A 26628-nucleotide genomic window follows, 5' to 3' on the forward strand; every position below is an offset into this window, starting at 1 on the left:
ACAGGCAGAGAGATGAATATCCTAAGAATGAAAAAGGAATGCTAGAGAGAAAAAAATACTGTAACAGAAATGAAGAATATCTTTGTTGAAGTTGTTAGTACAGTAGACGTAGCAGAGGAAATGGGATGTATCAATAGAATCCTTGAAAATAAAAAAAACCAAGAGAACAAGTACCGGAGAAAAAGCAAAACCAGAATATTCAGGGATTGTGGGACAACTATAAAGGTTTAACACATGTGTAATGGAAATACCAAAAGAAGAAAGAAAGGAACAAAAAATTCTTGCCACAGTAATGACTGAGATTTCTCCAAGTTAATGTCAGGTACCAAACCAAAGAGATCAAGGAAGCTCAGAGAATACCAAAGTGGATAAACACACAAAAAAAAAAAAAAAAAAAAAAAAAAACACCTCAACTTGTTATGTTCAAATACAGAAACTCAAAAACAAGGAAAAATTTCTAAATGAAGCTGGAGGGAAAGAACATTTCATCTCTAGAAGAGTAAAGATAAGAATTACATCCAGCTTTTAAAAAACCATTTAAAAGCAAGAAGAGAGTTGAGTGAAGTACTTAAAGTTTTGAGAGAAAAAAAAATCCCACCAACCTAAAACTTCATACCCTGTGAAATTACCCTTCATTTATGAAGAAATAAAGACTTTCTAGGACAAACAAATATTGAAGGAATTCATTGCCAGTTGGCCTACCTTGCAACAAAAGTTTAAAAAAAAAAAGTTCTTTATAGAAAAGCGAAGTATGTGTATCAGAAACTCGGATCTACGTAAAGAAGGGAAGAACATCAATAAAAGAATGAGTGAAGGTCAAATTAAAAACTTTTAGAAAAGGAAATAAAACTTTTACATATTGGGGGGAAGATATAAAACTGTGCTTGTTTGCCGATGACATGATCACCTATGTAGAAAATTTGAATCAACCAAAAAAGTCTTGAAATTAATGAGAAATTATAACAAGTTTATATGATACAAGGTTAATATAAAAAAGTGAATTGCTTTCCAATATACCAACAATGAACACATGAAATTTGAAATTAAAAGCAGTATCATTTACATCAGTACCCCAAAAGTGAAATATGAATTTATAACTATAACAAAGTATGCAAAATATTTGTATAAGAAAAATTATAAAACTGGTGAATGAAATCAAAGAAGTAAATAACTATTACATATTCATGGATAAGAAGACTCATTATCAAAAAATGTCAAATGTTTCCAACTTGATCTATGGGTTCAGTGCAACCCCAATCAAAATCCCAGCAGGTCATTTTGTGAATATTGACAAAATTGTTCTAAAGTTGATAGGTTGAGGCAAAAGACTGGAAATAGCCAATACAGTATTGAGGAGAAAGAACAAAGTTGGAGAACTGATGCTACCTGACTTCAAGATTCAATATAGAGCTATGGTAATCAAAACAATGTGGTATTAATGAACAGATATATAAATAAATCAATGGGACAGAACAGAGAGCCCAGAAATAGAACTCCATAAATAGAGTTAGTGGATCTTTGACAAAGGACCAAAGGTAACACTGTGGAACAGAAATAGTGTCTTCAACAAATGGTGCTGGAACAAGAAGATACCCACATGCAAAAATGAATCTAGACACAGACCTTACACCACATTTCATAAAAAAATCCAAGTGGGTCATAAACCTGATTGTAAACTGCAAAACTATAAAACTTTCAGAAGATAGCTTAGGAAAAATCCTAGATGGGCGTGGTGATGTCTTTTTAGATATAATACCAAAGACATGATTCGTGAAATAAATAATTATAAATTGGACTTCATTAAAATGGAAAATTTCTGGAGTTCCCATCATAGCTCAGCGGAAACAAATCTGACTAGTATTCATGAGGACACAGGTTTGATCCCTGGCCTCACTCAGTGGTTTAAGGATCCAGCATTGCCGTGAACTGTAGTGTAGGTCACAGACACGGCTAGGATCCCATGTTGCTGTGGCTGTGGCATAGGCTGGCAGCTGCAGCTCTGATTTGACCCCTAGCCTGGAAACCTCCATATGCTGCAAAAAAGGAAAATTTCTGTTCTCTTAAGACAATACCAAGAGAATTAGAAGACAAGTCATAGACTGGGAGAAAATATTTACAAAAGATACTTTTGATAAAGCACTGTTATCCAGACTATACAAAGCACTCTTAAAACTCAGCAATAAAAACATAAACAACCTAGTTAAAAGGTAGGACCAAGACCTTACTTACGAGATAGTTTACCAAAGAAGATCTAGAGATAGCAAATCAGCATGAGAGAAGATGTTCTTCGTCATATGTTATCAGGGAATACGAATTAAAATGTCAGTGAAATATTGCTACATACCTATTAGAACGGCCAAAATCCAACATACTGACATCACTAAATACTGACAGAAATGTGAAGCAACAGGAACTCTCCTATACTGCTGGGAAAATGCAGAATAGTAAGGCCACTTTGGAAGATAGGTTATTACAAAACTAAACATACTTTTGATCTTGGTATTTATCCAAAAAATTGAAAACCTATGTCCACACGAAAATCCGCACACAGATAGCTTTACTCATATAGCAGCTTTACTCATAATTGTCAAAAACTTAGACGCATCAGAGATGGCCTTCAGTAGGTGAATGGACACATAAGCTGTGGTGCATTTGAACAATGAAATGTTATTCAGTGTTGTAAAGAAATAAGCTATTGAGCCACAGAAAGACATGGAAGAACCTTAAATGATATTACTAAGTGAAAGAAATCAATTTGATGCAGCTAAATACGGTACAATTCCTCCTATATGACATTCTGGGAAAAGCAGAACAATGGAGACAATGAGATCAGTGGCTATGAAGAATGGGTGGTGAGAGATCAATAAGCAGAATATACAGGATTTTTAGGGCAGTGAAAATAATATCTATATTGGTATACGTATTTATTATACTTTTGTCTAAACCCCATAGACCGTACAATACCAAGAATGAACCCTAAGGTAAACTATGGATTTTGTGTGATATGAGGTGTCAATATAGATTAATCCCTGAGGAAAAAAAAATGTTATCGTTCTAGTGAGTGATGCTGACAATCACTCAAGTGGTATTCTGTTCCTCTCTCTCAATTTAGTCAGAAACTTAAAACTACTTAAAAAAATAAAATCTTAAAAAGGTCCCAGATGGTTTTGGATGCAAGTGGTCTGGGGACAACACTTTTTGAAAATTGAGTTTGTGTCTGTATCTTTATGTATAGGTGTAGTCTTAATGGGTCTCATACTGAGTTCTAATTCTCCTGGCACTAGTGGTTACTAGTCTTGGAACAGAGACAAGTTGATTAACTTCTGTCCTTCCATTTACTCATATAGAGAGAAAACTAGCACCTATATTATAAGGCTCTGTGAGGATTAAATGAGATAGATGTAAATACATAAAAGGGTTCTTGGCCCACTTAAACTTCAGTAAATATTACTGATGATGCTAATGTTTTTAGATAAGTAGAAAATACCTAATCACCATCTCATGGGACAGTTTCTCTAATTTTGTCTGTCTTAATCTGATTCATTATAACAATGTTCTGTAAAGGCTTCATATATTAGACTCTTTTTCACATGAAATTAAAGCATAGAATCATTGTGCAATCCTATGAGATTTAAGGTAAGAGTTAATCATTTTGTAATTTCAACCAATCAGATTTTTTGAAAATAAATGAATTCATTTATTCAACAGATTTTTAAAAAGATATTATAATTCCTGGGCATGTTATCATAGGACTTAAATTGTTTTGAACTTGTTTATTTGTTGTTTTGTTTTCTTTAACATTATGTCTCTTTAGTGGATTGACGTATCTTGAGACAAGGGCTTGTGTCTTTCTGCTCACTTTTACCCTTTGCAAATGCTATATTCATTCTTTATTAATATTAATTCTCTATATATTTATCAAATATATATGATTATCTTCATATCAATAGTGTGTATAGGTAATATATATAATTAGATATGGAAACTTGTTAAATGAACAAAGGATAAATGAGTTTGTTTCCTTACTACAGTCTTATAAGCATACAACCTTTTAAGTATTTTTATATGTTAGTATTACCATTTTTCTTAACAGAACAAAAATTCTGTTGACTCATAAACTGAGTTGTTTTAACTCGGCATGTTATAGCAATTTAATCTCATGTTCATATATATTTTTTGCTGTAAAGTATGTGTTTGAATACTATATGCATGTTAGAATTGCTTTCCAAGGAAAAAGATGTACAGAAAACAGAGCATAATGGACACATCATCTTTAACTTATCTTACCAAGTAATGATTTATACAGAGCAAGTCGCAGTGTGGTCGAGAACTGTCAGTTCCTCAGCTCTGCAGAAGCATTGAGTCTATTTGTTGTATTTCAGTATATTCAATACGCTCCTGCTTATCTATAGTACAATCAGAGACAAATCACCTGAGGAAATTTTTGTGCAGGGTAGTGTTTACAAGTATATATATTTTTTCTTTTTAGGGTACCAGGACCATAAGCAATAAGTGGTTCCATTCACACCAGATCTCTCTCTGTCACTATTAACTTGAGGTTTTTATGAAGATGTACTTTAGAATAACTATGCAATATATAGTTGTATATAATTCATCATAAATAGATAACTACAAAAGGCATACATTGGGGTTTTGATATGAATTTGTCACTTTGTAGGAACTTTGATTAACATTAAAAAGATAAACCAAGAGTTCCCTTGTGGCGCAAATGGTCAAATATCCAGCACTGTCATTACAGCAGCTCAGGTCCCTGTTGGGGCACAGGTTCAGTCCCTGGCTTGGGAATTTTCACATGCCATCAGCGGGGCCAAAAAATTAAAAATTAAATAAAATAAAAAGAGAAACCATATTTCTTTTTAAAGCCCTTCAAGGGTCTTAAAGATAAAAATTACATTCATTGTTGTATATATCTATACTAAATATATACAACTATAGATGAGTTGTAATCCTTTTTAGTTTTACAAAACCCTTTAAAAAGGATAATAATATAAGATGTTATAGCATTTGCCTTTTTAGTTTTACATAACCCTTTAAAAAGGATAATAATATAAAATGTTATAGCATTTGGATTAAATGATGTCTTTTCCTGTTTCCATAATAAAAAATTGAGAAGATTTAATAGAAGAGCTTTACCAGAATTGTGCCCCGCAGTCACTGCTTAAGCCTCCTTGAATGCTTTGCTGCAACTTGACTGCCCTCTTCAGGCTGCATGTGAATATATTAGAAGAATTTACAGTGTTCCCTCCATTCACATAGTTATGTCTCTAATGTTCTAAGACTATGAACTAAGACAGAAAATAATTTTTTATCTTAACAGTGTTGGAAATGTGTTTATTTAAGTGCTAGGAGCATTTGTGGTTTTCAACTTGCAATTTCAGATGGCAGTGAAGTTTGAAGTGTTCAAATAAGCACTAGTGATGTCTTTGCTTATCAGTCCACGCTGACATGAACACATGCAAGAGTCCAGTGCATTTTTTGTTATTAGTTAGGATTCTTCTACACCTGTTAGACATTAAGAAGTTGGAATATGGGGGGATGTATAAGAGATAATGGAGTTGAGTTTAGAGAACAGGCGTGAGTATTATTGGCACACATTCTGTCTAATGAATCTTTTCTATGCTAGATGTCAACATTGAAATATGTCTTTCTCAGGCTTTTTGAATTATTTTTAGTGACAGACAGATCTGCTTACTGGTCCTGTTGCTACTAACTTACACTCAATAGAGGAAGGCCCTCATTTACCTTGTCATTTTAAATTTTTCTAAGTATTATATTTGTGTTGAAAAGATGTGATCTGTTTGGCTCCCCCAAAATTCTTTATTCTAGCCAGATTCCTAATTAGAAGCAACATGTATAGAAAATCTTGCTTGTTGTTTTGGTGCTCTAGATTCTAAAGGAGAATATTTAAGAAGTACATCATATCTTCATTTATATACTATTTTAATAGCCTAATCTATTTTCCCAACTAGACTGTTATACTAACATTCTAAGTGGTTTACAAACATTATTTTCTCTTTCTCCAGCATATTATACACACTATTGCCAGATGCACGTTTCTTAATTAGTATTTTGCGTAATCCATTTCTTTCAAAACACTCGTAGTAGTTGTTTACTCTTTACAGAATAAAGTCAAGATCTTATTTATCTTCTACTGGAAGAGAGTTTCCAGCCTCTTCTTTCCTCATTTTCTAATATGAAACTTAAATTCTATTATTTGACTACATAAGTCATAGACCGTGTAATCTTTGTTTATACTGCTTCTTTTACCTTAATATTCTCTTCCTCTCCTTCCTCGCTTGTTATAATTTTGGTCCTGCCATTCTTCTCTGAATATTTTTGCACTCACACTTTGTCCAGCTCCTCCAGTCCACTGTGATCTCATTCTCTTCTCTGTGTTGTATAGCACCCACAATCTATTCCTTTCTCAATATATATCTTATTTATGTGTTAGTATGTGTCTGTTCCTTTCTCTAGCAAACTTCTTAAAGTTGGGGACAGTGAGGTATACTTTTTTTATTATTGCAGCACATATTAAAATGTTGATCATTGATGATTGAGACCTAGATTCTATATTACTTATGAAATTGATATAAGGAATGTGGTATTAAATGATTTAGTCATTAAAATCTTTCAAGTAGAGACTACTATTCCTTTGACAAATAGCATATATTTGTGATGGTACACAGATTTAAGGTGTTTCTTTTTTCTTCCTAAGACCACCAATACAGTGAAGCGCATTGGCCTTAAAAGAGACATTTATCTATGACATAAATCTGACTGAGCAGGCTTTTAGTTAGACTCTCCAAAATTCAGAATCTCTAATTTAGTGTTATTTAGTTGTAGGGTATATATAATATATTGACTCTTTAGGAAAGTATGTTTTTTATCATCAAACCTTTATTAAATGCCTATTCTGGGCTAGGTCCTAGCCACTGAATAATCAGTGCATTAACATAATATGCATAGACAGAACAATATATGCATAAAATAAATAGCACTGAGAATTTCCATTTCAGACAGTTGTCTGAGGTATTGTGGAGATTCGAAGTGACTTCTGAAGACTTTTGAGCAGGCTTTTGAAAGAGGGAGGACATTTTAAGCAAAGGCGTTTTATGCTTAAGGAGTGAACACGGATGTCACAAAACCGAGAGACCCTTTGAGTGTATAATGTGTTCATATGGACAGAGATTGTAGCTGTAAACTGTGGCCAGGCTATGGCGGGTCTTGTCTTCCATTCTGCCATGGCCTTCGTTAGATAGGCAGTGGGGAACTCTTTACGACTTTGGAATAATGGATAAAACCTGCAAATGATTATTGGGAAATTAAACGGCGAGTGAACAATGTGAAAAACAGAGGATAAACTCATTTTACCTTCAAACTCTTTGACTCCTCAATACCACTAATCACATTTCCTTGTTTTATTTTCTTCAGAGTATTTCTAATTATCTAAAATTTTGTATTTACTTGTATGAGGGCATCATTTTCTCACCAGACTATATTCTCATTGAGAGCAGGGCCCTTGCAGCACTTATTATGCAAGCCTTTATTACCTGTCACACAGTTGGCATTAATATATATTTGTGAAGTGAATTACTGAGTGAATGAATGTCTGCTTAGATTCTAATAGGTCTGGGGTAGGTTGTAACCTAATGAGGGAAAGAAATTCAGCATTATCCCAGTCTTCTGTTATTCCAAAGTTCGTATACACAGATGTTAAATACTAAAATTTGATTGTTTTCTTCTGTTGTATTTTTCAAAATGAAATATTTTCTCTTCTTAGAATACCATCATCCCAAGAAAGCCAGTTTTTGTGGATTTGCCATTTTCCTAAGTCTCATTTTAAAAGTTAAAGTGTGTGTTTTTAGGTAAAATGTGCTTTTGTGTAAAAATAAACAAAAATTGTTAATTGTAATACCATCCTCTTAATGCTTTTCAAAGGGAGCCCTGGTCTCTGATGTGTGGTATTCAGATCTCCTTCATTATCAGTGCTGACTCACTGTGCAAAGCGATGATGCATTTTTCTTTGAAAATCAATGATGAATAATTACCTGTAATATTATTTTCCATGTGACAAAAATTAAATCACATTGTAGGGCTTACATTAATTCAGGATTGAAAGGGGAGCCAGGGGCTCTGTTGAAAACAAATGAGGGGGGGGGTTTCAGCTGTGTAATCCGTATGTATTCCTCTAGGAGACAGAATGTGTTCGCATTTACATAACAGCTTCATTTTGCCAACATCTTAAATCCTTTCCCTCTCTAGGCCCCTGTGCCTGCTATTCTTGCTGGCTGAAATGTTCGTTCTTCTGTCTCTTTTCTTCTATCTTTTTCATGATGGCTTTTTCTCATCCTTGAGATTTGAACATCACTTCAGGTGAGAAGCCTTTTATGACCATATCAGCTAAGTAGACCCTCCACTGTTTTCTGGAATACAATTTCATGTATTTTTTCCCTCAGTGTTTCTCTTAGCTTTGAATTATTGTATTTATTTGGTTGTTTAGTAGATGTCTCCTACCTAAAATAACAACTCCACGAAAGCAGAGACCTCGAGGTGAGATTTGCTCACTTCTTGTTATTAGGTGCTCAGGTTAAATCTTATTTAACCACCAAAGCTTTAAAAGTTTGTTAACTATTTCATTAAACATATTCAAAATATATACTAGTTTTCTGCCTCCTGAGCAGTCTTAGGTTGATTGTTATAGTGATCTGTTTTTATATTGGATCTCTTAAAACAATGCCCTTAGGGTCTTGACTTGGTGTTCACTGACCTCAGATTAAAGCCCTTTTCATATTTAGCCCTCCTAAATGTATATTTTTTAGTCAAAGCAATATTATGTGCTCCTTGTTGATAAAAAGGACTTAGATTATCCCTAGCTTTTTGCACTCATCCGTTTACAGATTGCAAGGCCACAGGCCTACTCTATGATTCTTTTGTGTTTTCTTCTTCTGATGGGTTTTTTTCCTCCATATCTCTAAATGTTGGTCTTATAGTATTTTATGCAGTAGACTTGATCTTTATATTATTTACCTTTCTGTCTATGATAGGTGAGGGTTTAACTCATCTCACCTCTTTTTTTATCATTTATTTATATATATATATTTTTTCTACTGTACAGCATGGTGATCCAGTTACACATACATGTATACATTCTTTTTTTCTCACATTACGTGTTCCATCATAAGTGACTAGACACAGTTCCCAGTGCTACACAGTAGGATCCCATTGCTAATCCATCCCGAAGATTAACATTCAGAAATCAGTTGCATTTCTGTATACTAACAATGAATTATTAGAAAAGGAATACTAAAATACAATACCTTTTAAAATTGCACACCAAAAAAACAAATAGCTGGGAATACACCTGACCAAGGAGGTGAAAGACTTATATGCCTAAAACTGTAGAGCATTAATCAAGGAAATTAAAGAAGATGTAAAGAAATGGAAAGCTATTCCAGGCTCCTGGGTTGGAAAAATTAATATTATAAAAATGGCCATACTACCCAAAGCAATCTATAGATTCAATACAATCCCTATCAGTGAAACTAGAACACACCCTCATACCATGCACCAAAATAAACTCAAAATGGCTGAAAGACTTAAATATAAAACAAGACACCATCAAACTCCTAGAAGAGAACACAGGCAAAACATTCTCTGACATCAACCTTACAAATGTTTTCTCATCTCACCTCTTAATCATTTTTTTTTTCTTTTTATGGCTGCACATGCGGCATATGGAAATTCCTAGTCTATGGTTCGAATTGGAACTGTAGCTTCTGGCCTATGCCACAGCCACAGCCATGCCAGATCCGAGCTGCATCTGCCACATGTGCTGCAGCTTGTGGCAGTGCCAGATCCTTAACCCACTGAGCGAGGCCAGGGATTGAACCTGCATCTTCACAGACAACGTTGGGTAATTAATCTGCTGAGCCACAATGGGAACTTCTCTCCCTTTACCATAGCTTTTTATAGCTTCCCTCTTTTATTATTGTAACAGTAAATAGCATTATTCTGTATCCTCTTATAACCATAAGTAATGTCTCTTGAATCCCTACATTGAAGATTATTAGTAAATACACCCTTCCCTGTCACCCTTTCTCCTTTCCTTTTACCTTACAAATCCTGTTACCCATACTTCTGTATTGTCATAGTTGATAGCACTTCACATTCTATACTGTAACCATCATTACATCTGTGCTCTGTCTGTAGGCTGACTTAACTGTTTTTGCATAAATGGCATCAACTGCCAGTATATATTTTGATTATGGTTCCATTTCTACAAAGCTGTCGTTGATGACTCCTACCCCATGCAAAAGAAAACATTCAAAATAATTAACATTCCTGTCACCGGTTAATCAAGATTCTAGTACAATTTAATTTTCTTATTTTGACCTTGCCTAAAATAATTATCAATCAATAATTAAAATAATTAATTTAATTATCAATCATCACCAAAAATCAAGATTATAATCCAGTTGGATTTTCTTATTTAGACCTTGCCTTTTATATTTGTTTTGTTGTCACTTTTCCTGTTGTGGGACCTAATATGTCATAGTACCTTCCAATTCTTTCTTTCTTTGATGATTGTTTAGAATCTGCTCTTTTTCTTGAAGTCCAATGAGATTCCTATTGGGAGTAGTATTTCATACCTTCATAGTTGGATCATAGCTTTCTTTCACATCTTCTACCTTTCTTATTGGACCCTGTTTCTAGTTGCCCTTTTTCCTTTCTTATAGTGCTTCTATCATATCTCAAGTTTTCTCATTTTTTCTCTTCATGTTACCTTTCTATCAGTTATATCCTAAGGTAATTTCATATTCCTTACATTTTTTCAAACATGTTTATTTCAAACTTAATCAATTGTTTGTCTTGAATACATTTCAAGATTGGAAATAACATTCCCTCAAAATTCTGAAGGCATTGTTCTCTTATATGCCAGCATCTAGTGCTGTTTCTACCAGTCCAATCCCAATCTCATTGTTTACCTTTGTTATGTATTTTTTTCTCTGAACATTTTTAGGATCTTCTTTTTATCCATAATGTTCTAAATTATCACAATATGTCTAAGTGTTGGTCTTTTCTTATTCATCTTATTCAGAACCTGGGAAGTAATTTTAATTTCAATAGTCTCCTTTACTTGTATTATGTTTGCAGAAATATTCCCTTTGTCTCTTCTCTTTCTGGGGCTCCTTTTGTTTGAAAGTTGAATTTATTGAATTATATATCCTGGTACCTTTTTCCTTCCTCCCCCCAATATAGTCTACCTGTGTCTTTTTTGTTCTGTGAATTTTATTTAACTTTATCTTCTGCTACTAATTTGAGAAATCATATTTTCCATTTCTAAATACTCTTTTACTTTCTTTGTTCTTTTTTTATGTGACATTGTTATTTTTTTTGGGGGAATACCATTGAGAAAAGCAGTCTGCCATGGGCTCTGATCATCCTGCATGTTCTTACTGGGCATGCCAAGAATGCAAAGGGTTTGGTGTGCATTGACAAGCCTAAAGGTGTGATATTCTTTCATTGAACAAAGAACGAGGCTTGTTATCACATACTATGAAAACAGTAAGTCTCTCAAACTCAGTATTGCTCCCCTGTAGCACTGTCAGCTGTGTGTGCAGGCATCCAGGAAGGATCTTTTGTGTCACCCCATGAGATTTGGGGGCATAGGGATCTGATACAAACAAACATGAGGTAATAAATTCCTTTGTTTCTGACCCTGGAGTCTCATGCCTTCCGCCAGCATCCATGGAAGAGTAACAGGCTAGCTAGTTAGCAAGATGAAATCTTGGACCCAGCATCTCTACTGCTTTTAATCCAGTATGTTTCTGAGCTTTTTTCTACCCTGCCATTGTCTTTGAGATTTTAACTCCTTCCATCAAAACTTCTCCAATAGCCTTATGTTTTCCAGATATTTCTTGGAATCTTTTACGTGCTGCTTGCTGACTCTATTCCCAGTCTTCTTGTTATTGTGGGGTTATACCTTTTTATATATTTACTTCTTTTGGAAGGGGGACTCCCCCAGACTCCTGTGAATTGTCACCTTTATGGAATAAGCCCCCTTTCTCTCTTTTGAAAATGTTTTAGCAGTATTGTTCTTGTTTCCATGACTGTGCCTATGTTCTTCCAGCATTCCTCTATTTCTACTCCATGCCTACACCTAAAAATAGGGCTTGATAGTATCTGGACTATCAACAAAATGTCCAATAGAAATGAATTCAAAATCAGAGTAAGTATGCTCTTCAAGGAGGACTTGTTTATGGCATTTGGTTTAGCTACTCAAACAATGGGAGTTCCCGTAGACACAGCAGAAATGAATCCAACTAGGAACCGTGAGATTGCAGGTTCGACCCCTGGCCTCACTCAGTGGGTTAAGGATCTGGTGTTGCCATGAGCTGTGGTGTAGGTTGCAAAGGTGGCTCAGATCCCACGTTGCTGTGGCTGTGGTGTAGGCTGGTGGCTACAGCTCCGATTAGACCCCTAGCCTGAGAACCTCCATATGCTGTGGGTGCGGCCCTGAAAAGCCAAAAAAAGAAAAAACAAAGAAATGCATTTTTAGAAAGATGGAATATAGAAAGGTATGGTGTAACTGTATTTATAGTTTTGAAACATTCATGATTTTTGTTTCTCTGTTAAACTTAATTGTTAAATTATTAAAAATTGCTCTATATTTTACTAAAAATTCTCAGATTTGTTATATGTATAGGAGAAGGCACAAAATGGTTTTATCCTCTAGAATAGGAGTTGGCTTATTTCATATTTAAAGGGCCAGGATGAGCCTTCCCCCACCAACAGTTTCTGTACATCCACTCACCTCTGCCCTTGTGTAGTATGATAGTAGCCAGAGCAAAAAGTAAATGTGTGGGTGTCTTGCAGTAAACCTTTATTCATGAATGTTAAAATTTTTGAATTTGATTTAATTTTTACATGGCCTGGAATACTTTTTATTTTTTACATCCATTTAAAATATAAAACCTACTCTTAGCTTTCAGTCTGTACAAAAATAGGAAGCTCTTGCCCTAGAATTACCTGTTTTATGAATAGCTTTGTTAATGCTTAAATACTGATAATGTTTCTACTCTGCCCCATTATCCTTATCAGGCAAGCTAATGAAGAATATCAAATACTGGCTAACTCCTGGCGCTATTCATCTGCTTTTTGCAACAAACTCTTCTTCAGTATGGTGGACTATGATGAGGGAACAGACGTTTTTCAGCAGGTAAAGGAGTATTTTTATTGCGATAATGTATTTAATAGAGTTGCTCATGGTTGATACATCTTTGCCAGATAAAGATATAATTCCTTGAATATGAGTAATTTATTCTGTGACAAGATTAAAATAGTTAACCATTAATGTTAAGTTTATCATTACACAGTTTATACTTTAGTGAGCAAACATTTTAACTTTTGCATTATAGAGGAAATGTGTTATTTCAGGATACAGTGTCAGTTTACATATTAATCTTATTTTAATACTTAATTATATGGTTTGGGTGTTATTTTGCATAAAGTTTTGAAATTTTATATAGGATTTAATGTAAGTTTTACTCAACTTTTACTGCTTTCAGTGTGATAGCTCTAGAGAATTTTATAAGTCAAATATTAAATATTTAAAAGTGTTTATTCTCTGTTAGAGACTGAATTATATCCTTCTCAAATTTCATACGTTGGAATCCTAAATGCCAGTATGCTTTTTAGGGGATGTAGGACCTTTAAGGAGGTACCTGAGGTTAAATGAGGTCACAAAGATGGGACTCCAATAGGACTCATCTTTTACTTATAAGGATACCAGTCCTATCAGAGTTTGTCATGGTTGCATCATCGTTGCTAACACTGAGTCTGTATGTTCAAGGACTCTTCTAAGTGCTTCATGTGTTTTCTTTCATTCATAAGCTTCAAAGTAATCCAAAGAGAAATACATTGTTTTTATCTCTGTTTCAAAGATGAGGAAATTAAGGTATAGAGAGGTTAAGTCACTTGTCCAAAGTTACAAATTAGTGTGATATGAATATAGAATTTGAGCTTAACTCAGAAGTTTGGCTCCATGATTCCTGCTGTTACCCTGCAGTTGTTATTTATATATATATATATATATTTATCACTACACAGTGTTTTTCCAATGTAAAACTTACTGTGAGACCCAGCATTGATTAGTTTGGTTATCTTGATCTGTTTTATTTTCCTCACATAACATGTGACAGTCTTTGACTCAGTTGTTTACAGTTCTATAAAGAATCAAGCTAATTATTCCCCCCCCCTCTTTTTCAGTACCGCACCCACAGCATATGGAGATCCCCTGGCTAGGGGTCTAACTGGAACTCTACCTGCTAGCCTACCCCACAGCTACAGTAGCGCAGGATCCGAGCCACGTCTATGACCTGTGCCACAGCTCATGGCAACAGCAGATGCTTAACACACTGAGCAAGGTCAGGGATTGAACCTGTGTCCTCATGGATGCTAGTCAGAATCGTTAACCACTGAGCCATGGTGGGAACTCCAGAATCAAGCTAATTATAAATGGGCCATTGGTGCTTACTTGCTTCCGGGTAGATAATTCATTCTTCTTTGCTACTTTCTAGCTGAATAAGGTAAATTCTCTTTTTGCCTTCAGTACCCTTTACCCTTGGTCTTTCCTATTTGTATTCCTCATTTATTTATTTCACTGTAAATTTATTTTGCCTTTTGGGCTTGTTTCTTTTTGTTCATCCCTTCAGCAAATATTAATTGAGTTCCTACTTTGTAGGAGTAATGAATTGGTGAGAAAAACATACATAGTTCTTCCCCATGAGGAGCTTACAGACTCAGGAGCTAATACTAATAAAAGAGAAAAACACATATATGTAATTTCAAATAGCCTTATAAAGGTAAATTATAGTACTAGAAGATCCAGATATTTTTTCATGTAATTCATAGGTCTCTACAGGATCTCAGGAGAATTGGCCTTAGAGATCATCACATGGAAGTGCTGTTTATTGTATACTTGAATCCTTTCTGTCATATTAGATATTAGTTATCCAGGTTCAAACTGATTGCTGGATCAGGGGCTTCAAGCCCAAACATCTACCCTGATCAGTCTTGGAGGCTAAATGAAGAAAACCAGTTGCATTAGTTTAGTTTAATTATGGTGTCTTTGTTTAACGAATGTAGTTAGTATATTAAAAATATTAGTTCTTCATGAATAGTATAAACATGTACCATCTAGAACAAGATTTTTCTTGGCCTTTAAAAAACATTGTTTAACAAAAACACTCAAATTTCACTTTTTTCAGAGTTGCTGCTATGGCATAGGTCACAGCAGTGGCTTGCATTTGATCCCTGGCTCCAGAACTTCATATGCTGTAGATGCCACCAAAAAAAATTTTTTTACACCTATTTGGTATTTTATTTTATTTTATTTTATTTTTTATATAATGATTTTTATTTTTCCATTATAGCTGATTTACCATATTCTATCGTTTTTCTACTGTACAGCATAGTGATCCAGTTACACATACATGTGTACATTCTTTTTTCTCACATTATCATGCTCCATCATAAGTGACCAGACATAGTTCCCAGTGCTACACAGCAGGATCTCACTGCTAATCCATTCCAAAGGCAATAGGCTGCATCTGTTAACCCCAAGCACCCAATCCACCCAACTCCATCTCGCTCCCACCTGGGCAACCACAAGTCTATTCTCCAAGTCCATGATTTTCTTTTCTGTGGAAAGATTCATTTGTGCCATATATTAGGTTCCAGATATAAGTGTTATCATATGGTATTTGTCTTTCTCATTCTGACTTCACTCAGTATGAGAGTCGATACTTCCGTCCATGTTGCTGCAAATGGCATTCTTTTGTTCTTTTTTTATGGCTGAGTAGTATTCCATTGTGTATATATACCACATCTTCCTAATCCAATCATCTGCCAATGGACATTTGGGTTATTTCCATGTCTTGGCTATTGTGAGTAGTGCTGCAGTGAACAGGTGGGTGCATGTGTCTTTTTTTAAAAAATTCACTTTTTTTGGTAACTACTGTACTGTAAAAAAGAAAATCAAATCTCCATGTGAATGACTGTTAGTCTCACCATTGAGGACAGTCTGGCATGTGTCGGGACAACAGCAAACTGGAGAGGAAGCCAACTCAGTGAGGGAGACACTGCTCAGCTCTGCCTCTAGTGAAGAAATGCAGACCAGTGGAGCTAGATCCGTATTTCAAGTAAAGACCCAAAATAATGAATTTTTATATGAAATTTCTCTCTCTTTAAAATTTTGGCAGCTAATTCAGATTAAAGAAAACAAAACAAGGAGTTCCTATTGTGGCTTAGCAGGTTAAAAACCCAACATAATGTCCATGAGGATTCGGGTTCAATCCTTGGCCTCACTTGGTGACCTGAGGATCTGGCATTGCTGGAAGTTGCGGCGTAGGTCACAGATGCGGCTTGGATTCCGTGTTGCTGTGGCTGTGGTGTAGGCAACAGCTACAGAGCTTTGATTTGAACCCAAGCCTGGGAACTTCCACATGCTGCAGGTGTGGCCTGTAAAAGAAAAAAATTTTTGAAGAGAAAACAAAATTGTGGGACAAAGTAATCCTTATCTTTGTGCTAGGTACTGACTGAATAGGTTGCCAGTATTTACACACATAGATACACTGTTAGATGTAATTGTTGAGTTCTTTTATATGCTCTAAACATTTTTTAAAAGTGTTTGGCATAGATATGAGAGTCCAAGTCAAGATTGTTTTTAACTGAAAAATTTCCTCAGGTTAATTTTGAATCCTCAGAATTCCGAATATAGAACTGCTTTGTCTTTTCAAAAACCTAGCCCTTGGCTTAGTAATAAGAGTTTTCATCTTAAAATGCAGAAGTGTACAAAAGTTATAGCTATTAATGATTTTTATGGAGAATTATAATCTACAAAAAATGGGGAAATGTATATATATATTTTTTTACTTGAGAACTGCTGAAGGATTCTTTGTTTGCTTTCACATTAAACTATTGAAGTACTCCCTCTAAACTGATGTTTTAAAGCTCTGTCAGCACTGTCACAGTGGTGTCTGAATATGATATTAAGAACAAGTGCAGAAATTTGACAATTCCTGGCTTGTTGGGGACTTGTTTGGAAAGTAAATTAGATATGATTCCCGTGTGATGGCAGAGGCTAAGTGTGTGACAACAGGCTAAGTTAATGCATATGATGTGTTAGAAGAAGCTCTGCAATAGAAATCAGCTGTGTGCTGTACCCTGCTTTGCGTACTCTGGAGAATTGGTACATTTTAATTCAGATGAAAGCTTTGAATTATATGATTTTTTTCTAAAGTCTAAAATTCTAGGATGTTTAGTCTTAGCATGGGGTTTCTGATTGTTCCAGTGCGCTTCTCTCCCATGAATCCTATATTTACTTGTTGGCTGCAGCTCTCTCACGCATCCATCAGGAAAACACACATGAACAAAGTGTGGGCTGGGAGGAGGCACAGAGAGAAAAGAACTGGTGACTGTGTTCTGTTGAATGTAATAAATTACTAAATTTCCCTAATATGCAAGCCCACAGCTAGTATTGTTGTATTTTTACCTTGATGAAAACCATAAGCTAATGTTTGTTATTTGCTTTTACTTTACTTACTCTCATTATTAGGGAATGCTGAACTATTGTAAGTCAGGGCCAAAAATCTTCTTGCATTTCTTTGAAACATTTCTCATAATGCTTGGGCAGCAATAATTTAACCTTTATATGTATTTTTTGAAATTTACTCCTCAATGCAGATTAACCTAATATTTGTTTTGTTAATAAGCACCACTTATAACTAGGATAGTGTTCTATTTAGTACATTTTTCAAACAGAGCCTACCTTTTGAAAATAATTGTGAGATGTAACCATTTTGAGACAGTTGAAAAATAGAGTTGATCAGAAAAAGGCCATCATTACGGATTTCAAATTATTTACAGCAAAAATGTTGGCTTCTGTTACAGCCACCATCACTCAAATAGGTCTTTAAAGTTTTAACAGAGAAGTCAATCTACTTGAAATTAATTATGTAATATATTTAAATCTTTCATCAAATGTCAATCCTTTCTCTTTAACAGCTACTTAAGAAGTTAAAATAGTCCATGTACCACCAAATTACACTATTTCTGTTTTTCACTTTGAATCATTTCATTATCTACTCTAATTACAGAATTCTAGAAAATAAAGAATGAAATGGCTGATCCAATACATAATGCAGCTGAGAATATGAATGATGTATGTTAAATGTGATGGTTTCACAAACTTGGCCTAATTCATATGTTCTTTTCTATTCATTTCTATACATTAAGATGAATAAAAACAGTAATTAAGCTCTGGAAACACTGGATTTTCATAATAAATCCTATCTTTCCAAAATTTGTGCAGGAAAAACAAAAGTGTTAGATTAAGGATATATAGAGATTGCTGGGATATTATATTTAGTATTTTTTTATCTCATGTTTTACAGCTCAACATGAACTCTGCTCCTACATTCATGCATTTTCCTCCAAAAGGCAGACCCAAGAGAGCTGATACTTTTGACCTTCAAAGAATTGGATTTGCAGCTGAACAACTCGCAAAGTGGATTGCTGACAGAACGGATGTTCATGTATGTTCTTATTCCCCACAGTTTTAATAAAGTCTAATTAGCTTGGTTTGTTAGAACATTTTAATAAGACCACAGGATTTTTTTTTTCTTTAATTTCTCTATGGAACATTTCTCCTTGCTTCAAGAAAACTACACCTGCTGACTGTAAGCTAAAATATGGGTTAGGTGAATTTAAATGGTTTTGAGAATAATGGTTCTTAAAATATCAGTGAACCACTAAAGAAAATACATGAGTTAGGCACAAAGTAATTTTAGAGGCTAAAAAATGTTCTGAATATTGCTCCATAGTCTCAGTAATCAAAGAAATTCTAATTAAAAAGCAAGATGTATGATTTTTATCTATGCTTTGGGCAAATAAAAATATGATAATACCCACTTTTGATGAGCCATGTGAGAAAATGCCACTTGCATATACTGTTCTTGGGACTATAAATTGGTATAACCGCTCTAAAAATAGCATGTGTCATGTCTTTATTTTATGGAATTTAATAATTCAACTTGGGAATTAAACTTATGGATATAATCAGGAATGATTTAAATTCTTAGCCATAGGAAAAAATTGTAAAGAAATGTCTAAAAACAAAAGACTAATTAAATGTTCCATAGCCTAGATGATGGTTTATAAAAGACTATTTGATGTAGAAAGAAGTCCAAAGTGTAACAAGTGAAAAAGTAGGTTAGAAAAACAGTATTTATAGTATGAATTCAGAAAGCATAAATATGAGTGTAGATATATAGCAATTTTATCCAGCAAGTAAATGAACCAAAAATGTTGATGGCAGTTAAGGTCGATGTAGAGGACTATGGCTGTTTTGTCCCGTAATATCACCAGAATTTTCTACAGTGAACAATTATGTCCAGCTCTTTTATTTACCTTAAAAGCAATACAGAGGCATTACTTTTTACCATAAGGTATAAACACATTTATTATCGGTTAAGAAAGATGTCTGTCATATTATACTACATCATTGTAAATAAATAATATAGGTATTTAATGATATTACTAAAGTTACTAATTCTTGTCACTTTATGGAAACGTTTTGGCAGATATTCAGTTCTACAATGTATTATTTGGTATAGAATATTAAGGGTAATATTGAAAAGCGCTATTAATTCTTTATAAGAAATACTGAATTTTAATCAGAAATGATTCTAACCCATTTATTATACTTAAACATTGTTAGCTGATGGATTCACATTTGTAAATATATATATATATATATATATATATTTGAATATATATATGTATATTTGGAAATAACTTCAAACTTTAAAAAGTTTCACAAATAAAAATGCATATTTTCAAACTCATTTTCATCATAGTATTTTTTCTTTTACAACTTTCCCTTCTGTACACTAAAAATATATTAAACTATTAATCTGCTGAAAAAAAAAATTAACTGGCACAAAGGAAACTAGTATAGTTTCACTGTACCCTTTATGAGGATTCACAGATTGTTAACTTTTTACGGCTTTTCCTTTGCTATTATAATTTTCTTACTCTTCCTCCACCCTGTCTCTACACACATACTTAACCACACACAATTTTTTTGCCAAACCATTTTAAGGTAAATTACATTTCCTAAGAAATACATAAGGACAGTACAGTTATCACTTTCACAAATAACATTGATAAAATATTTCTATTTGAGCCTTTATACATATTCTAATTTTGTCAGTTGACTTAATACTAGCCTTTATTTATAACATTTCCCCACCTCCAGTACAAGGTCCAGTCTAGAACCTGGTATTACGTTTAGTTAGTCATGTCTTTTTGGCTTCTTTTAACGTGGAACAATTCCAGGCATTCCCATTGTGGCTCAGTGGTAACGAAACCGACTAAGATCCATGAGGATGCGGATTTGATCCCTGGCCTCACTCATTGTGTTGCTGTGGCTATGGCGTAGGCTAATAATTTCTCCATTAAATAATTACTATTCTTTTTTTTTTCCCTTTTCTTTCTAAATAGTAAACTGATGATGTTGAGGCACTTTAAGATCATGCAAATGTTGTACTCCTCATCAAAATTTTGTCAATATTTACTATCCACTGATGATTCTTGCCAGATCCAGATTTTATCATGATGGTTGCAAAAGGATAATGTTCCAGTTCTAGCACTTTTTTCCATATTTCTAGTTGGCCCTTAGCATTTTATCATTCAATCATTCCCCTCTTTATCATTCATTCATTGGTACGAACTTATGAATTGCTTTTTTCTCCATTGGTTTGTAAGGTATCAGTATACTTAAATATTTTAGTGCTAAAATTTTTCTAGAGTTGACTCCTGTGAGCACCTTCATGCTCACTTCTCTGTCCTTGTAACGTGTCCATCATTTTCTTTTACTTTCTAATGTAACAGTGTATTCAGGATTATCTTGTATCTACATATCATTCTACCCAGTGCTCACTTAGGTATCTCTCCTAGGAACCTTGGTTTCTTTTAGAAGGGAACCAAGATCTGAATATCCTGTGAAATCATGTTTTTGATTATCAATTTCAACTGCTTTTTAAAGAAAGCAACATCAAGAAACTGAAAAGACAACCCAAGAATGGGGGATGTATTTTCAAATCATTTTTCTTAGAAGGGACTCATATCTAGTATATATGCAGAACTCTTATAACGCAATGATAAAAAGACTACCCGATTAAAAATTGGGCAGTTACTCAACACCATTTTTTATCAGGAAAATACATCTCAAACTCACAGTAAGATACCACTTCACACCCACTAGGATGGCTAGAATCAAAAAGTGAGATAATAAGCTTAGGCAAGTAAGCTGAGAAATAGAACTCCTCATATACCACTGGTGGGACTGTAAAATCGTGTAGCTGCTTTGGTAAACAGTTTGGCAGTTCCTCAACCCATTAAACGTAGAGTTTCTATATGACCTAGGTGTATATACCTGAGAGAAATGAAGACATATGCCTACATAAGAATTTGTACAAGAATGCAAATGTAGCAGTGTTGTTCATAATAACCATGAAGTGAAAACAACCCACATACCCATCAACTGAGTAACTGATTAAAGGATAAACAAAATGTGATATCCATACAACGAAATATTCAGTCATAAAAAGGAATGAAGTAGTGGCACATTTTACAAGTATGAACCTTGAAAAGATTAAGTGAAAAAACCAATTACAAAAGACTGCATATGATATGAAATTCCAGAATAAAGCAATATGTAGAGACAGAAAGTAAATTGGTTGGTGGTTGCTTAGGGCTGTTGGTTGCGAGGAGGATGGGAGTGAATGCTAAAGGGCATTGGATTTCCTTTTGAAGTGATTCACATGTTCTGATGTTGACTCTGGTGATGGCCACGCATCTTCATGAATATGCTAAAAATCATTGAATTGCATGCTTTCAGTGGGTGGATTGTATGGCATGTGTGTTATATCTCAGTATAGCTGTTCTAAAAAGCCTTTTAAAAATCCCAATTTGAAATAAGACAAATATTGTACCCTCAATTTCACTTCTGTTTTTTACCAGATGTCCCATGTTCCATCGGTGAACCACAGCAGCTCTGGGTTGAGTATAAGTAGGTTTTGCAAATGTTTAACTGTATTCATCTAAAAGCACTGAAGAGCAAATCTTTTTTATGCAACCATAATGTTTTAAGGCATATATTTTTGATCCATAGAGAACAAAAGGAATGCTAGTGACAGGTGTGAAAAGTAAGGTGGCATTTTTCTGAATTATTTGTGTGAAAGATCAGAAGGACTAGAATATGGTCAAGAGAAAAAGATTAATATTTTTCTTCAAATTAAAAATTTGTCATTGTATTCTTGCAGATTCGAGTCTTCAGACCACCCAACTACTCTGGCACCATTGCTTTGGCCTTGTTGGTGTCACTTGTTGGTGGTTTGCTCTATTTGAGAAGGAACAACTTGGAGTTCATCTATAACAAGACTGGTTGGGCCATGGTATCTTTGGTATGCTATCACATTTACCCTACTTCTTTCTGTAAGACTATAACTTGTATGATATTTAACAAATGAGCCAGGTTATTACTATAATGGAAATCAAGTCTGGATAAGAAGAAAAAAAATTTTTAAGGCTTAGGTGATATAATTTAAGTTTACCTTTAGTCTAGACTGCTATTTTCCTTCTACTATTCACTATTAAAATATAATGTCTTTCCATGTATACTTGGCATATTACAAGTTCTAGATAAATGAATGTTGAATATATTTAGAAGTATAGTAAGAATTCATCAGAATTAGTAGTTTGGAAATATACTCATTCAGCTGTTTTTTTCCAGCAACTCTTTTCTTGTGTCTCTATTATGTGCTTGATATTTGTTAGGTACTGGGGATGTAAAGACAAGACGTAAACCCTACCTGTAAATGATTCACCGAGGGGATACAAACTAATAAAAATATAAATACAGTGTAATATGCATGCTGTGATGGAGGTGAGCACAGAATATTACAGAAATCCATAGGAAGGATACCTAATCTGAGTGGGGCAAGTCACGACGGGCTTCCCAGAGCATGTAACATAGTTTATGTTTTAGAATGATCACTGTGGTGGAAATGGGCAGGGCAATCGATTGAAGAGTAAGTCTGGTATCAGGAAACCTGTTAGAATAGTGCTAGGAGAATCCAGGTGAACATGATCCAATTTTAGTTTCTACCAAAAGGATTTTCCTTCCCTTTGATTATGATTGTGCCAAATTTTAAAAATATAATTATCTAATAAAATGGAAATATAGACATCATGTATTATATTCAGTGATATATATCTGATATTTAATATTTATACTAATTAAAATATTGGTGTAAAATAGTAATAAATAGCATAGTATTGATATGCAAATAGACTTAAATTATTACTAGAAAAGGAAGCTTTCCTGATTATAGAGGGTTAATATTTTTCTCTGCTTCTTTTATTTTAAAGATATTTGACTGTTTAAAGCAAAATATTATAAACTGCATTGATGGATTGGTGGTTTTGTTTGTGTGTGTATGTGACAATAGCATGTTAAAGGATAGGTTGAGATATGTTGTTGAAAATTTCCATATTTGATGTTATGTGGTTCGATATCAACTCTAAATTGGCTGAAATGAGTATAAGATATATACTGTAATCCTCAGAGAAACAGTTGAAAACATAATACAGAGATATAGCTGGAAAGCCAATATGGTCATTAAAATGGAACACTAAATATATGTATATATAATTGACAAAAAAGGAGGTATGAAAGGAGAAACAGGAATAAAACACAAAAAACCCAATACAACTAAAAAATGACAGACCTAGATACAGCATATCAATATACTTATGTACATTATATATAAACAGATTTAATACCTCTATCAAAGGCCCGAAATTATCATGGATCAAAATGCAGTAGAAAACTATGTACTGTCACATAGAATATGTAAAGGATTATTACTACTCAGTTCTAAGAACAAAGAAATTGTGGTTTTAAAAAAATGACATTCTGGGTTTATTTCTGGGTTCTCTATTCTGTTCCATTGGTCTGGATGTCTGTTTTGGTACCAGTACCGCAATGTCTTGATGACTGTGGCTTTGTAATATTGCCTGAAGTCTGGGGGAGTTATGCCTCCTGCTTGGTTTTTATTCCTCAGGATTGCTTTGGCAATTCTGGGTCTTTGTGGTTCCATATAAATTTCTGGATTGTTTGTTCTAGTTCTGGGAAAACTGTCATGGGTAATTTGATAGGGATTGCATTGAATCTGGAGATTGCTTTGGGTAATATGGCCATTTTTACATTAATTTTTCCAACCTAAGAGCATGGAAGAGCTTTCCATTTCTTTACATCTTCTTTAATTTCCTTGATTAATATTCTATAGTTCTAGGCATATAAGTCTTTCATTTCCTTAGGTATATATCCAGGTGTTTGATTTTTTGTGGTGCAATTTTAAAGGGTGTTGTATTTTTGTATTCCTTTTCTAATATTTCATTGTTAGTATACAGAAATGTGACTGATTTCTGAATGTTACTCTTATCGCCTGCTACTTTGCTGAATTTGTTGATCAGTTCAAGTAGTTTTGGGGTTGAGTCCTTAGGGTTTTCTACATACGGTATCATGTCATCTGCATACAGTGACAGTTTTACCTCTTCTCTTCCTATTTGGATGCCTTTTACTTCTTTTGTTTGTCTGATTGGTGTGGCTAGGACTTCCAGTACCATGCTGAATAAGAGTGGTGAGAGTGGGCATCCTTGTCTTGTTCCGGATTTTCATGGGAAGACTTCCAGATTTTCTCCATTGCATATTATATTTGTTGTGGGTTTGTCGTAAATGGCTTTTATTATGTTAAGGAACGTTCCCTCTGTACCCACTTTGGTAAGAGTTTTGATCATGAATGGACATTGTACTTTGTCAAATGCTTTTTCTGCATCTATTGAGATAATCATGTGGTTTTTGACTTCTCTTTTGTTAATGTGGTGTATGATGTTGATTGATTTCCGTATGATGAACCATCCCTGTGAACCTGGGATGAATCCCCCTGCGGTGGTGTATGATATTTTTTATATGTTGTTGGATCCAGTTGGCTAAATTTTTTTTTTTTTTTTTTTGGTCTTTTTGCTATTTCTTGGGCCGCTCCCGCGGCATATGGAGGTTCCCAGGCTAGGGGTTGAATCAGAGCTGTAGCCACCGGCTTACGCCAGAGCCACAGCAACGCGGGATCCGAGCCGCATCTGCAACCTACACCACAGCTCACGGCAACGCCGGATTGTTAACCCACTGAGCAAGGGCAGGGACCGAACCCACAACCTCATGGTTCCTAGTTGGATTCGTTAACCACTGCGCCACGACGGGAACTCCCAGTTGGCTAAAATTTTGTTGAGAATATTTGTGTCTATATTCTTCAAAGTTATCGGCCTATAGTTTTCTTTTTTGGTGGTATCATTGTCTGGTTTTGGAATTTCAGTGATGGTGGCATCATAGAATGTCTTTGGGAGTGTTCCTTCTTCTTCAACCTTTTAAAGAAGTTTAAGGAGAATGGGTATAAGTTCCTCTTTGTATGTTTGGTAGAATTCGCCTGTGAAGCCATCTGGTCCTGGACTTTTATTTGTAGGGAGTGTTTTAATGACATCTTCAATTTCATTTCTAGTGATCAGTCTGTTCACTTGATCTATTTCTTCTTGATTCAGTTTTGGCAAGCTGTAAATCTCTAGAAAGTTGTCCATTTCTTCTAGGTTGTCAAATTTGTTGTCATACAATTGTTGATAGTATTCTCTCATGGTTTTTTGTATTTCTGTAGTATCCCTTGTGACTTCTCCTTTTACATTTCTGATTTTGTTAATTTGGGTTTTTTCTCTCCTCTTCTTGGTGAGTCTAGCCAAGGTTTGTCCATTTTCTTTACCTTTTCAAAGAACCAGCTCTTGGTTTTGTTGATTTTTTTCTATTGTTTTTTGAATCTCTGTTTTATTGATTTCCTCTTTGATCTTTATGATTTCCTTCCTTCTACTGGCTTTAGTTTCTGTTTGTTCTTCTTTTTCTAATTCATTTAGGTGGAAGGTTAAGTTGTCGATTTGAGATTTTTTCTATGGCCAGTTAATCTTTCATAAAGGGGGCAAGAATATAAAATGGGAAAGAGATAGTCTTTTCAGCAAGCATTGCTGGGAAACCTGGACAGCTGCATGCAAATCAATGAAATTAGAATATATCCTCACACCATGCACAAAAATAAACTCAAAATGGCTTAAAGGCTTAAATATAAGACAAGACACCATCAGACTCCTAGAAGAGAACATAGGCATAACATTCTCTGACATCAACCTTATGAATATTTTCTCAGGTCAGTCTCCCAAAGCAACAGAAATAAAAGCAAAAATAAACCAATGGGACCTAATCAAACTGACAAGCTTTTGCATAGCAAAGGAAACCCAAAAGAAAACAAAAAGATAACTTACAGAATGGGAGGAAATAGTTTCAAATGATGCAACTGACAAGAGCTTAATCTCTAAAACATACAAACAAGTTATACATCTACAGCAAAAAAGCCAACAACCCAATTGAAAAAAATAGGCTAAAGA

At 34.4% G+C, this 26628-nt stretch overlaps 1 protein-coding gene across 6 annotated transcripts in view; it reads left to right on the forward strand.

Annotated features, from left to right (window-relative positions):
• Positions 1–26628, forward strand: part of TUSC3 (tumor suppressor candidate 3) — a 195891-nt gene that overhangs the window by 64888 nt on the left and 104375 nt on the right. For 5 of the 6 annotated variants that reach the window (XR_002340155.2, XR_014831977.1, XR_014831978.1 and 2 more), the window contains exons 3-5: positions 13123–13240; positions 18477–18617; positions 22410–22550. Coding sequence is in view for 2 of the 6 variants with exons in the window: in XM_021078324.2 (XP_020933983.1) it covers positions 13123–13240; positions 18477–18617; positions 22410–22550 (400 nt within the window). In the remaining 4 variants the exon portion in view is untranslated. Of the gene's footprint in view, positions 1–13122; positions 13241–18476; positions 18618–22409; positions 25136–25417; positions 26284–26628 lie in introns of those variants that run through there. The other variant, XR_014831979.1, reaches the window with a different exon arrangement.

Source organism: Sus scrofa, chromosome 17 (genome assembly GCF_054392235.1).
Source record: "Sus scrofa isolate SSC_HxYL_T2T_F1_AM1 chromosome 17, Sscrofa_HxYL_maternal_Yorkshire_Landrace_v2.0, whole genome shotgun sequence".
NCBI lineage: Eukaryota > Metazoa > Chordata > Mammalia > Artiodactyla > Suidae > Sus > Sus scrofa.